The sequence below is a fragment of the Pelodiscus sinensis genome, chromosome 4 (genome assembly GCF_052426305.1).
Source record: "Pelodiscus sinensis isolate ZL-2025 chromosome 4, ASM5242630v1, whole genome shotgun sequence".
Taxonomy (NCBI): Eukaryota; Metazoa; Chordata; order Testudines; family Trionychidae; genus Pelodiscus; species Pelodiscus sinensis.
In genome coordinates, this window is record NC_143055.1 from 75,109,662 (window position 1) to 75,124,806 (window position 15,145).

General features: G+C 40.0%; 1 protein-coding gene across 2 annotated transcripts in view; it reads left to right on the top strand.

The window, feature by feature from the left end:
- FSTL5 (follistatin like 5) overlaps positions 1-15,145 on the top strand; it is a 549,779-nt gene that overhangs the window by 363,846 nt on the left and 170,788 nt on the right. For both annotated transcript variants that reach the window (XM_006121877.5, XM_006121878.5), the window contains exon 7: positions 7,773-7,939. In XM_006121877.5, coding sequence (XP_006121939.4) covers positions 7,773-7,939 — 167 coding nt within the window. The remainder of the gene's footprint in view (positions 1-7,772; positions 7,940-15,145) is intronic.

The window sequence follows — 15,145 nt, forward strand, 5'->3', positions numbered from 1 at the left end:
TGTAGGTGATGGCCAGTGGTGTTCTGTTGGTTTCTTTCTTGGGCTTGTCCCATAGCAGGAGGCTTCTGAGTACACATCTGGCTCTATTAATCTGTCTCCTCACTTCCTTGTGTGGGTATCATAGTTTACAGAATGCTTGTTGAAGATCTTGTAGGTGTAGGTCTCTGTCTGAGGGGTTGGAGCATATGCGGTTGTACCTCAGTGCTTGGCTGTAAACAATGGATCGTGTGGTGTGTCCAGGATGGAAACTGGAGGCATGCAGGTAAGCATAGCGGTCGGTAGGCTTATGGTATAGGGTGGTGTTTATGTGGCCATCACTTATTTGCACTGTAGTGTCCAGAAAATGGAACTCCCATGTAGACAACTTCCATGCTGATGTTGATGGTGGGGTGGAAGCTGTTGAAATTGTGGTGAAATTCTTCCAGAGTCTCCTTCCAATGGGTCCAGATGATGAAGATGTTATCGATGTAGTGTAGGTACAGAAGGGGCGTAAGTGAACGAGAGCTGAGAAAGCTTTGTTCCAGGTCAGCCATAAAAATGTTGGCGTATTGTGGGGCCATGCGGGTGCCCATAGCAGTGCCACTGGTCTGGAGGTATATATTGTCACCAAATCTGGAATAGTTGTGTGTAAGGATAAAGTCGCAGAGCTCAGCCACCAGTTGTGCTGTGGCATCACCAGGGATACTGTTCCTGACAGCTTGTATTCCATCTACATGTGGGATGTTCGTGTAGAGAGTCTCTACATCCATGGTGGCTAGGATGGTGTTTTCTGGAAGATCACCAATACATTGTAGTTTTCTCAGGAAATCAGTAGTATCATGGAGGTAACTGGGAGTGCTGGTGGCATAGGGTCTGAGCAGATGCATCTGACGAAGTGGGTCTTTGCCCACAAAAGCTTATGCTCCAACGCTTTGGTTAGTCTATAAGGTACCACAGGACTCCTCGCTGCTTTTGCAGATTCAGACTAACACGGCTATCCCTCTGGTTCCAGTTATTTGAATACTGAAATATAAAATAACTAAAGGTCTAGCACTTGGCAGCAAAATGGTTAGCCTTGGATGAGCTCTGAAAGGTTGTCAAGATTCAGTAAAATGTATGAAAGGTAACACACTAAACTTATTGGCTACGTCTACACTGGCCCCTTCTTCGGAACGGGCATGCTAATTTTGAAAGTGGGAATAGGGAAATCCGCGGGGGATTTAAATATCCCCCGCGGGATTTAAATAAACATAGCCGCTGCTTTTTTTCCGGCTTTGGGAAAAGCCGGAAAAAAGCGTCTAGACTGGCCCGATCCTCCGGAATAAAGTCCTATTCTGGAGGATCTCTTCAAAGTAGGAATAAGAGAACCTCCAGAATAGGGCTTTATTCCGGAGGATCGGGCCAGTCTAGATGCTTTTTTCCGGCTTTTCCCAAGCCCGGAAAAAAAGCGGCGGCCATGTTTATTTAAATCCCATGGTGGATATTTAAATCTCCCGCGGATTTCCCTATTTCCACTTTCAAAATTAGCATGCCCCTTCCGAAGAAGGGGTCAGTGTAGACGTAGCCATTCAGACTATCCAAAATTTCTCCCCCTTATTTCCTGAGAGGATGAAACCCTTATAAAGTTAAGATTTTCACATTTCAAATTTCAGCAGTTACATGTCTAAGATGTGAAAGGGAGATTAAGAATGTGTTGTAAACTGAGTTTCATTATACTCTATGAAAATTTCTGAATGACTAAAGTAATTCTACTGGCAATAGAAGACTGAATTACACAATTTCCACAACAAAGAAACCAAGACATCTTCCTAAGAGCAAAATGTGCACTGTAGAAGAAAGCATAATGTGGCAAGAAAGCCTTCAAATAACTTCCAGGCAGTCCACAGTTTGCTCCATTTCAGCTCTAAATCCCATGAAAAGTATTCACTTATTCTTCTAGCTAAATTCTTTTCATGCTTTTTGCCTTTTTGAGTGAGTCAGCCTGGCTGTTGGTAGGAGAGAACAGATTAAGGATATGTCTAGAGTACACGCTTCCTTCAAAAGAGATCATCTAGTCAGCCACAATATTTTTGAAAAAGCAATCCGCTTTTTCTAAAGAGAGCACCCAAGCAATCTGGATACTTTCTTTTGAAAAAGCCCTGTTTGCGTTCAAGAACACCTTGTTTTGAAAGAGTTCTTTCGAAAAAAGGTGTTCTTCCTCGTAAAATTAGGTTTACCACTGACAAAAAAGCCCCGCCACGTTCTTTCTATTTATTTTCAAAAGAACGCAGCAACAGTCCAGGTGCAGGTGAAGTTTTTTCTAAAAAAGGGCACTTTTTCCGAAAAAACCCTGTAGTGTAGACATAGCCTAAGAGAGACAGTCATGCTGTCATTGTTGCCATGAAAATCTGTCCAGTGGATACTACTGGTGGAAACAGCAGGAATTCCTCATTAGCACCTCCTTACTGACCCCTTGAAATTCCATGAATGTTCCTAAATATGCTGGTTTTTTTAATTATGCCACTTTTAGATTATTTTGGTTTAGACTAATCCAGTAGCCAGAACTTTCAACATTCCAGTTCTCAGAACACCCATCTCCTTTCCTTAAAATGAAAAGCTATAGACAACACTTAAGTGAAAATGTTTTAACAAAAATAAAAAGGAGTCCAGTGGCACCTTAGAGACAAACAGATTTAATAGGGCATAAGCCTTGTGGAGGAAACCCACTTTTTTACAGAATCAGGAGTATATATATATAAGTAAGAAATTGTGTTCATGAAGCTAATCATGTCTGGATGGAAGTAGGTCATTCACAGCAATTAATGTGGGGATGTGAATATCTAGAGTGGGGAAATTGCCTTTGTAATGTGTTAATCAGTTGAGATTCTTAGTCAGTCCTAAATTGATAGTTTTTAATTTGCAAATGAATTCCAGTTCAGCTATCTCCCTTTGTAACTGGGGTTTGAAATTCTTTGGTAGAAAGATGGCTACTTTCAAATCCATTGCTGAATGTCCAGAGAGCTTAAAGTGTTCCCCTGCAGCTTTATGTGCATTATTATTCCTGCTTTGCCTGCTGTGTGCCTACTTGTTGAAGTTTGTGGCTGGCTTCTCTCTGCAAACCACATGGCAGAAGGCAGGCTGGACAGAAGGGAGGCATCGCCTGGTTCCTTATGCCTCCAGTATGTTGCCTAGTGTCCTGAGAATAGCCTATGATTAAGGCTAACCAACTTCACATCCATGAAAAACATGTCACATCCATGAAAAACATGTCATCTCATGGACCATGAAATATAATCTCCCCATGCTGCTGCTCCACCCACGGGCTCCTATCTTTGAGTCGCAGCAGACCTGGGGAGGGACAAGACTTGTCTTTCTCCTGCACAATTGCTCTCAGGGGGAGTTCAGATCTTCTTCTGGGTGCTTCGTCCTGCTGCAGGAAATTTTAGGGCTGTGCAACAGCCTCAAAGGTTCCGGAAGCTGGTGGAAGCTTCCAAAGGTGAAAGTGCCTCAACCAGGGAGTCTTAGTGATGAGTTCTGGCCAGGCTGGGAATGGACAAGATTTGTTCTTTCCTTAAATAGTTATTCTTGGGAGGGAGGAAGACAAAACTTACCTTTGAGTGCCTCCTACTAGAACAGGGAGCTCTGGAGTAGGTCTGATCTCTCTCTGCTCTTGGCAGTGCTCCTAGCTGTGCATCCTGGCCAGCATGGGGAGGGACAAGACTTTTCTTTGAGGGGGAGGGAGGATAATCTTACCCACATCCAGGTATACCATGTACTTTTTGGACTGGGACACCCAATTACAGTTAGAACACTATGAAATTTCCAATGAAAATATTTGAAAACATGAAATTGGCTAACATCTCTGGCCATAAAATTGATCAAAATGGAGTGCAAATTTGGTAGAGCCATGCCTATGATGTACCAGTTCCCTGATAATTGTATAGTTTGGATGATGGGATTCAATTTGTTTGCAGGGAAAAATCTACTGAGATTTGTAATTAGATGACATATTGACAGAAGGTAGAAACCCATTCTAATTCAGGGTACATCTACACTGCAATGATATTTTGGGATACAGGAGTATCCTAAAATACCTATCCCGTGTCTTCACAGCAAGCCTGTTATTTCAGGCTTGCTGTTCCTATGTCCCTGTAAACCTCATTCTACAAGGAGTAAAAGACATTTCAGAATAGCACTTTATTTTCAAATGTAGTGCTATGTAGACAGTGCCAAATGACAAAATAAGCAATTTTAAAATAAAACATAGGTCTATGCAGCACTTTAAAGACTAACAATATGGTTTATTAGGTGATGAGCTTTAGTGGGCCAGACCCACTTCCTCAGATCAAATTGTGGAAGAAAATTGGCATGACAATATATGCCAAAGGGATACAATCAAAAAAAGTGAACATGTATAAAATTGACAAATTGCATATCTTATTTCCACTTACGGTGATGTGTAGATGCACTTAGGGTGAGCTCTGTTTGTGTGTTTAAAATTCAGTCTGGAGAAAGTTAGGATTGTTGATGCTTTTTTAAAAAAATCTTCTTGTAGTGAGTGTAACAGGACCTCTTCCTTTCTTCTTCCAATTATCTGTGTTTACAGGGAAGATTAGTGTATTTATATATGCACCATTAAAAAAGGAAATAGGTTGAAAAATAGCATTGTTTTCTGTCAGTCCCCACTACATTATACAGATTTAGGTTTATTGGCTCTGGTTCTGGCAGAGAAAATCCTCCTGGCTCTGTGTGATGTGATGCAGTTATTAAAAAGCATGCTTTTCCAACATAAGAAGCATTTAGTGGGTCACACATCAAGTGTGTTGTTTACAGCAAACTGGCCTGTTTAAATTGCCAAGACTGCCCTTAGCTAAATGGCAAGCTCCAAAATATAGTACAACAGAAGTACAGCTGAATAAGACTGTTTTATCCATGTTTGGTTCAAGGATTCTTAAATATTGTTTGTCTAAACTTGTATTTATTTAGAATAAAAAAGGGGACATTTCAAGCTTTAGGCACTTTGCACTAAAGATAAATGAATACACAGATACAATACACAAACACTGTTAGTATTCGTTAGTAAACAGATAAGAACCAGCTCTTGTAATTCCAATAACAAAATGTAATACATGTAATTCTCTTTCCAGACTGTAAATACAGTAGTCATATTTTAGAACTTCTATTTTTTCTTAGATTACTAAATACCACTGTAATCTGGAATATCCTCTAGGTTTTCTCCATGCTACGTATAAAGAAGACAATGAAAAATGCAGAGACAGAATCAGCCTATTTTAAGTACACTGACTGTATTGAATATTTGTATTTATATGATTCTGCTGCAGTGCAACATTTTGTGGTTTTAGTAAGAACTGTTCCATATAATGTTGTTTGTTTAGCACCAACACAGTGCTTAATTTTTCTTAGGTGTTGAACATGAGCAACTCTCATAAATTTCAACAGGACTTTTGTATGATCAGCACTTCTGAAAACCAGATGCACATAAAACAGAAAACCTTGGAAAATCCAGATGTGTTGACAATTTAGTTGGGTACTTGCTTTTTAAATATGGCACACTTGCATCTTGTAAGCAGAATAAGAGAGTGAAATTCCTGGAGGTTGGCATACTGAGGAACCATTTCATGTACTACAGTAATCCAAGAGAAATTAACTTACTTCTGGGTTTTAGAGGAAATAATTTGAAATCCCATTATGCCCAATGGATAATAAAGTTCTTTTTAAAGCTAGAAAGCAGGAACATTCCCACCTTCATTAGCAGTGCTAGCCTGATCAATAAACAATGATTTTATTAACAGATAGAAGAAAAGCAGAAGCACAATAGAGAAACTGCAACAAATTCCTTCCTCTCATTTTCAAAACATGGAGACTCATCAGGTGTGCAAATAAATATTCTAATGAAAGGGTAAATGGGCCAGATTTAAGTCAGAAGTGTCATGTTTTATTGGGTCTCTGAGGTCAGGGTGGATTAATTCAAATCAAAGCAAATTAAACCAACTATTTCAATCATTATTTAAATCAGCAAGCAGGAAATGATTTAAATAATTTATTTTAATCTTGTTTTGCATTTGCACTTTTTAATTATATTGCTAAAGACAGGTTGATTCTCATTGGTTGGTAAGTATTAAAACATGTTGATTTTGAACTAAACATAGACTTTACGCTAAATTTGTTTTTTCTTCTTTCAAACCAAGAGGCAATGCTATATCTACACACCCAATTAAGTACTGTAATGACATATCTTAACACACATTCCATTTCTTAAAGTATATATTTTATATATGTTATTAAATGTTGAATGATGCATTTCTTATTTACTAGATGATTTATTTATACTTTCTGGCAAATTCTATTTAGATAGGAATTGGAATTCTATTAAAATGAACAAAAACAGTTTATACATGCATGTGTATGCTGTAAGTAGTATGTAAATTAAGTTGTTTTTTTTCTGTTTACCGTGTCTTTCAAAAGAATAGAACTTGTAAATTTTAGAAATTTCTAAGTTGTTTTTATTCTTGGATTAATAGAAGAAAACAAATTTTCCTGCTTTTTTTCATCTCCCAATCAGTTTCTTAACTTTAGATGAACTAGTCATTGAACTAAATTGGTTGTGAAAAATGAAAAAAATATTCTCTATGGCTGCAGAAGGCTATTGCTGTCAAAAGCTACTTTAAAATTACAGTTAAATGGTTTCAGGTGTATAGCTAGCGGCTTCCATTGGTACAGTGATTTGACTTTCTTTACAACTTCAGCGCCAAACATGCACTGCCTAATCTTATTTTCCGTTACCTTAACATATAGTAAATTTAAGCTTTAACACAGGTTGTCATAATTTTAATTTTGAATAGTTTTATGTTTAAAAGAAAATGTATGTAATTCAAATTAAAAGTCCATTTTAAACTTAAATATCTGATTTTTTTAGAAAACTAATTAGTGATTTGGATCCACCTTGTATTTGGTCAGTGTAACATTAAAATTGTATCTTACTGTGATATATTATTTGTAGGTTTTTATAAATACTAAAAATTTAATTTTTTCTCTGTGTTTTAGAAATTTTTCCTTTTTCTTTTCGGGTTATAATGTTCAGTTTCACCTCTTCCTGGGAAAATGGTAGGTTAAGTAGGAAAAGTCATCTTTTGGATATTCACATTCCTTGGAAAGGGTTTCCGATACAGTCCTGAGGTCGTTTGTTATTTATTGAACTGGTTTAAACTGGGATTTTGTCTACTTTGTCTGCCACATGTCCCAGTAAATTAAGCGTTTGCAAATTGGATCTAAGCAGTGGGTTTTTTTTCCATATAGTCTCATCAAAATATATTTTTTCTTTTATATGTATGCAAAATATTTATACAAATGTTTTTGCCCTCAACAATAAATCTATTTGTCAGCTTTATCAATTGACTGCTGTAACCTTATTTGCTTGTGTTAAACTGGCTCCAAGCAATTTATTGATGAATAAATTGATCTGTTTTGGTGCAATTGCAGATCCTGGCTTTGCAATTACATAACTTTGTATGTCTACCTTTAGATCTTGTCTGCCATATTTATTATAACTTTATCTCTGAAATTTATTTCATGTTAAACGCTTCTGTTCTAAGTGATGTTTGTCAGTCAATTTAATTGAAATGTCATGCTGACCTTTTATTTGGAACAGTTTAAACTTCTAAGAGTTCCTTGAAAGTTCCTTTTCCTTTGATTCAATTTAGACTCCTTAAATTACCAGGGTACGGAAATTGCATGCCAATTAACCTTATGAAATGGCATGCTAATTAACTTTCCAAACAATATATCTTTTACAGAGATTGTTCAGCTGAGTCTGCCAGATGATCAGAAAATAAGTGTCACTACAGCAACAGTAGGACAAAGTGCTGTCCTAAGCTGTGCCATTCAGGGAGCTCTGAGACCTCCTATCATCTGGAAGAGAAACAATGTCGTTCTGAATAACTTAGATTTGGAAGACATCAATGTAAGTAATAAAGGGCTACAAAATGATTTAATGGCCTCATTGTAAAATCTTTGCCACACAAAATTAGCAGAGTGTTATTTGAGAAGCTGAGAACTGCCTCTGCTGGTATATTACTTAAAGTGTTATGACAGGTATTTGCTAATAACATAGAAAAGAGGAAATTAAAAGTGAATATACATATTTTTATTTTATTGGCTATATATATATATATATATATATATATTTTTGCAGTATAAACCAAATGAAAATTGAATTGTTTTCAGATCTTTACTGATCTATTGTTTTGAAATAATTATGCATTGTTATAATATGACCACATAACCAAGTTTGTGAAGTATATGCAATCTGGTATAACGTATTTGTCTGCTTACCTTCGTGATCTGAGTTTAGCTCATCTTTGCAGATAAATGTAGATCTATATAAGATTTAGATTTGTATATAATATTTGTTCATAAAATGAAGCTACTAAGAAAATACCATTAAATGTAACACTTTAATATCTGGTCTTTTAGTGCCAATGTATATCAGTTTCTCCATGGTTACTTGTTTATCAGCAACTTTTGTTATAGCTTTTATGATGGCCAATAGTTACTTCAATGTCTAGTTGTGCTCCCATTGAAGTCAACGTTAAAACACCCACTGCAGTATAGGACTCAATAGCAAGAATCACACACAGAGAAAATAAAATGTACCGGGTCACTATTTCAGAGAAAGGATACAGCAATGTAAGAACAATGAGTCAAGATCACCTGTTAAAATATAATCTGTGTAGTACCACATATCACACCAAATTCTTGTCCATGAAAATGAATCATGGTGCAAATAGATCATAATTAGAAGAATAAATACTGACTTTGTTCTTTAAAAAGGGAAACTAATGCAATAAGGAACTTGCTGTTCTTTAATAAAGGGGCTGTATTGTATATTATATATCTTAATGTAATGATAAATATCACTAAACCAATTTTTTTAGGATTATATTTTTTGCCACGCACAAACACACAAATACCACTAGATGAAACTTGCCATAAAAATGTATCAATACATATTTATATCACTGTACAAATACCAATCAAAGAAAAATGTTTAACTCAATAATATTTGAAATTTAGAGATAAGCAAAGTAAAAAAAAATCCTGCATGAGAATTTGTGTTTAAGGCTATTTTCTTTTTGATACATGGGCTGTGTCTAGACTGCAGGGTTTTTTCAAAAAAAGTAGCCTTTTTTCGAAAAAACTTCACCTGCGTCTAGACTACAGCCACGTTCTTTCGAAATTAAATTGAAAGAACGCGGCTTTTCTTTTGATGATGGTACTCCTCATTTCATGAGGAAGAACGCCTTTTTTGAAAGTGCTCTTTCGAAAAAAGGCGTTCTTGAGTGCAAACAGGGCTTTTTCGAAAGAGAGCATCCAGACTGCCTGGGTGCTCTCTTTTGAAAAAGTGGCTTGCTTTTTCGAAAGTACTGCTTGCAGTCTAGACGCTCTTTTTCAAAAAAGGCTTTTTCGAAAGTATCTTTCAAAAAAGCCTCTTTCGAAAGAGGCTTGCAGTCTAGACGTAGCCATGGTGTTGATCATTTGTGTTAATGGTTATAAGGCTTTAATTTGAATCTCAACATCTACTGCCATTAAATAATTACAAACTAGCCCTCATATGACCCTTCTATAATTTCCCACAACTGTAAAAACTGAAATCACTAAAAATGGGGTGGGGCTTAGTAGCCATAATTTTGCACAACATAAACATTTACATAAATAAAAATTGAATAAATGCTTAACAATAAACAATGATACTGTCTCTCAAAATTGTATTAAAATAATCAAATTCTGCCAAGGCTATTCATAGGCACTGTGAGTTTACATAGAACTTTATGGTAAACTGGAAAAGTCCTACCCCATAAAGTTTGCGATTTGATTTAGTCATGGAACAGTATGACATTACAAACAGAAGCAGATCACTGTTATTGGAATAGTAAACTATCAACAACACAATTTGTATTGCATGAAACATACATGCTGCCATGCATGTAAGAATAGGTCAAGATTTGTTTCCATTTGCAGTTCTGTGTCCCGTTTTCAGGCTTAGATAAATAGAGGTGTATAAATTAGCAAGCATTCTAATTTTCAATTGTTGTACTGGTGTGCCCACCATCATCTAATATTTCTGATTTGCACTTTATTCGGTAGCCTCTTTGCTCATCCTACAACTAGTCCAATCAAGTTTAATTTACTTCTGAAGCTAACTCATCACAAGCATAGATGGCATAAATGAATCAACTTAAAGGGAGCTGCAGCAAATTACTCCAGCATTGAACTGATATTCCTTAAGTTCTTGCTAGTCCATGAGAATTATTTTTCACTATGAGCTATTTTACATTATACTGATCTACTTTTTTGTTTTAATTTTCTGGTTTTCCTCATGGATTTTGGAAAATTTCTTTGGTTATCTCATCCTACCCCCCATGTAATTTGATAGTCTCCATCTATTTAGTCATTTCTAGACTCATGTTCACTTTTAGTTGTGATGCAGTCATCATATGATATCCGTTTTGGCTAAGTAGCAAAAACAAAAACCTGGGAGAAAGAAGAAGAATAGTTGAATAGCTCCACAGAGGAGAGCTGCATTTTAAACCTTTCACATAAAGTAAATGTAGCACTCAGTCACATGAATCTTAAAACAAAAACATAAAACGAGATCAATAAGGTGTTACTGCCTAAGTCACACTTTAATTGGCAACTCATTTGTTGTACTTGTTGGCAATTTTAACATTCAAAGCACTTTTATAATTTCAAGTATCTCCCAAGAGGGTATGTGTTTTGTACTCATTAGTAGCACACTTGGTGAAATGACGTGACAACAGATTCTGTTCTGGAAAAACTGCTGAATACTTTGTCAGCAAAATTCCCCAGAGATTAGCTTCACTGGTAATTCTGCATCAGTCTAAGCAGCATGGCTGCAAGTATGAAGAGAATTTTTGCATTTTGGCAAATGCACCTGAACACACTTGGGATGTAGAAATGGCATCCTTCTTCCTATATGCAGTTTTTCACACACCAGTCTTCAGTGAAATCCTGGACACACTGGGTCAGGGAGTTTCAGAATGGGGGTCAGGATTTCATTCCATGTACCTAAATCTCCCACAATAACTTCCAGTTTGGGGCCATAATACATAAATGGAAATGGGGAATCAGAAATAGTCTAGAGCCTCCTTACATCCATTCTTGAAGGTTTAGACTAGGGATTGAATATAAGTTTGCCCCATTTCTGAAAACTACAGGATATATATGTGAGGCAGCCAATGGTGAGAGATACTGCTATGTGACCTGGTGTCCATTGGTGTTATATTCTTTAAACTCTGAGGACATAAAATATAGAGAAATGTTGTCTATCAAAAAATGATCATTTGAATTTGTGTAACTACTAATTTTCTGTTTTCCCAGAATGCAGTTTAAACAGGTAAAATTTTATTCCAGGTATATTGACATGGTGAATACTAAATAGTTTTATTGATTGCAAAAAAGTAGTAAGTCTGAGACAGCTTACTGCTCTTTAGATTTTCTTATGGTTCAGATGATTACTTTTGGTGCAAATAATCCATTTTGCTCTGATATTTCTCCCATTTTAAGCTCATGTGGCTTGTGGATAATCAGCACTTGTCAGAATGTGACTTTAAAAATTAATTTCATCTGTGCAGACTCAACATGACTCATAATTTAATATATTTGTGCCATGACCCATTTAAGAATTGATGTGTCTGGGCATTTTATCAATGTGTTAATACACATTTGAGTGTTTTAATGCTTTTACCCTATATTTTACTAAATTCTGGTTTGTCTGTTTACCTATAATACTAGCCAATTAGCCCGTCATAAGATGGGATTTTCAGGTCTCTCTTCCATGTCCCTCTTCTTTCCTGAGCCTCCGGTCTTTCTCTCTCCTCCTCCTCCTACTGCTTCCCCCTCTGTCTCTCAGCTCTCCGTCTTTCTCTTTCTCTTCTCCCCATCCTGACTCTCACTCTCCCTTTCTCTTTTCCTCCTCTTCCTGCCTCTCACTCTCCCTCTGCTCCGTCTCTCTCTTTCTTTTCTCCTACTCCTGCCTCTCACTCTTTCTCCACTCTCCTCTGTCTCCGTCAGGGATGCATGCTCATCCAAGCCCCGCCCCCTGGGCATGTACGTTACCGCCTCGCCACTCTTTGCCTCTCGCCGTGGCACTCAGCAAGGGAGGTGGAGCAGTGACGTTCACGGCCAGGGGGCGGGGCCTGGAGCCACTGTCACACGTCACCGCCCCCCCTTTGCCTTCCGCTGTGGCACTCGGCTGAGTTCTGTGCCGCTCAGCTGGGTCGCCACAGGCAAGCAAGCGGAGTAAGCGGCTGTTTGGGCTCCCCCATGGCGGCCCAGCTGAGCGGTGCAGAACTCAGCCGAGCACCACAGCGGGAGGTGAAGGGGGCAGGGTGGTGATATATATGATTGCCAGGTGTCCAGTTTTTTACTGGACAGTCCGGTTTTGGGGCTCCCTGTCCGGTAAAAAAAACCAGAAAATACTGGACATGTACAATGTCCAGTATTTTCTGGCTCTCCACCTGGGCGCCCCATGGAAGCCTGGCAGGGACGGGGGAGTGGCTGGGAGGTGGGGCATGATCGGCGCTGAAAGCCTCTAGTTGCTACTGGGAAGCAGGAGAAGCTCTGTCCCTGCTCCTGAGTGCTGTTCCAGTGTGTGTTGGAGCCACAGCTGGACTTGCTTCACTGGGACTATGAGAGGGGTGGGCAGCACCCTGGAATCTGCACGTGCCCTGGTGAGTTCAGCTCCCTGCCGGCTGATTCCCTCACCCTACCCCCCAGCAGCCAGTTCCTCCTCCTGATCTTCCACTGCCAGCCCCACGACCTCTGACCCCCACCCCTTCCTGTTTTCCCCTGGCCAGCTACGCTGCCTCTGACCCCCCCACCCCAGCTCTGCTTCCCGCCCCCCCTTCCTCCCAGCCAGCCCCGCTCCTCTCCCAGACAGTCTCTTCCCCCTCTGACCCCATTTTGTTTTTTTACCCTACCTAGTAACACTAGTGATGTACACGGCCAGGGGGCAGGACCATGTATGTCACCACCCTGCCCACCTTTCCCTTCCGCCATGGCACTTGGCTGAGTTCTGTGCCGCTCAGCTGGGTCACCGTGGGGGAGCAAGCGGCCGTTTGGGCTCCCCCACGGCGGCCCAGCTGAGCGGCGCAGAACTCAGCTGAGCACCACAGCGGGACACGAAGGGGGGAGGCGCGGGGACGTGCCCAGCTGAGCGGCGCAGAACTCAGCTGAGCACCACAGCGGGACGCGAAGGGGGGAGGCGCCCACCCCCTGGCCGTGTACATCACTGCTCCACCCCCCTTCTACTCGCACCGGGGCGGGTGACATACATGGCCAGGCCCCACGCCCCCTTCGCCTCCTACCATGGCGCTTGGCTGAGTTCTGTACTGCTCAGCCAGGCCACTGTGGGGGAGCAAGTGGTCGTTTGGGCTCCCCCCCGGTGGCCCAGCTGAGCAGCACAGAAGTCAGCCGAGTGCCATGGCGGGAGGTGAAGGGGGGCGGGGTGGTGACGTACACGGCCAGGCCCTGCCCCCTGGCTGTGTACATCACTGCCCTGCCCCCCTTCCCCTCCTGCCGTGGTGCTCAGCTGACTTCTGCGCTGCTCAGCTGGGCCACCGCGGGAGAGCAAGTGGCGCAAGCAGCCGTTTGGGCTCCAGAGTCCCCAGGCAGTACTCCATGAGAAGGGTGGCACAAGAAGCACTGAAGTAGAACTGGGCTTCCACGGAGATGGCCTTCTTGAGGTATCTTAGGATTCATGGACTATGGGAGCAGAGTCTCCTGTAAGAGTAACAAAGGAGAAACCTGCCCTTACACTACTGAATGATTTGGAGAAAGCTCTTAAGATGATCTTACGGAATGCTCCTTGTCCTTGAACCTCTCCCATAGGAAGAAGTAATTAGGCTCTTGTTTTATCATATTGTCTGTATGGGCATGTCTGAACTACATTCCTCTTTCAAAAGAGGGATGTCAATTAGGCAGATCAAAAATGCAAATGAAGCAGGGATTTAAATATCCCATTCTTCATTTGTATAATCACGTCACAGCATTCTTTCAAAAAAGGGTATTTTGAAAGTGAAACCGCCATCTAGATGTGGTTCTTTTGAAGAAAAGAAAACTTTTTCGAAAGATCCTGTACTCCTCAAACTGAGAAGCACAGGATCCTTCGAAAAAGGGGGCTGTAGCCAGCCAGAGTAAGTCTAAGGTCCAACACTGGGTTCTGAAAGTACGCCACACAGGTATCTATCAAACACAAGTAGTTTATTTCCTGACAGCTAACAGCTGTGACCCTTAAATGGAAGAACAACATAAAAAAGAAGCAGCATATCTTATTTCCATTCTTATAAGCCTGGTAGGCTACGGATGAAGTGGGAGGTTGTCTCAGCTTCCGAGGTACCGGTACCCGAGGCCCATCAATGAGGTCTGATTTGCTAGGCTCTAAGGCAGCCTTAAATACAGTTTTCCTGCCTTGTTTGGCAGTTTGGAATTTTCCAGGGGTTACTCATTACGTGTTGATGTAGGGCTTAGCTGTTAGTCATTGATCTGGTTCTGATCTAGTTCTGCTTGTTCTTTGGCCCTGTTTACGTGATCAGTACGTTAGGGTAAACAGAATTGTTTATGCATTCTTTCCCATTCCTGCTATACTGGCAACAATGCTTATCTTAAATGGCGTATGTTCCCAAAGACTTGCTTCTGGCTCATCAGATATAGGGAAAAGGGGGGAAAGAATGCAGGCTTCGCCACCCCTAAATTAGCACTTCCAAAGTTCTTCTGCAATTGACCACTAGGAGTTTTTTTTCCTCTTTTTTTGAGGCATAATGTTAGTTCGAACCAAGGGGTTTGATTTGAACTCACGTGGCCTAGAGCATACTTCCTGGTTTGAATCAGCTGGCAAACAGAATAGCGCACAGGTGAAATTTGCTAATGAAGTATGGGATATTTAAATCCCCGCTTCATTAGCAATTTCGGTTGGCTACATTTGCATCCCATGGGTTGTGCCCATGAAAGCTCATGATGCCATCTACATTTTTTGTTAGTCTCTATGGTGCTGCAAGACTATTCGTTGTTTTTTAAGTTTTTCTAGATGAAATACAGTATTGTTTCAAAGGTAAACTGGCTTTTGGCTAGGTACTTTTAAAATAAATTA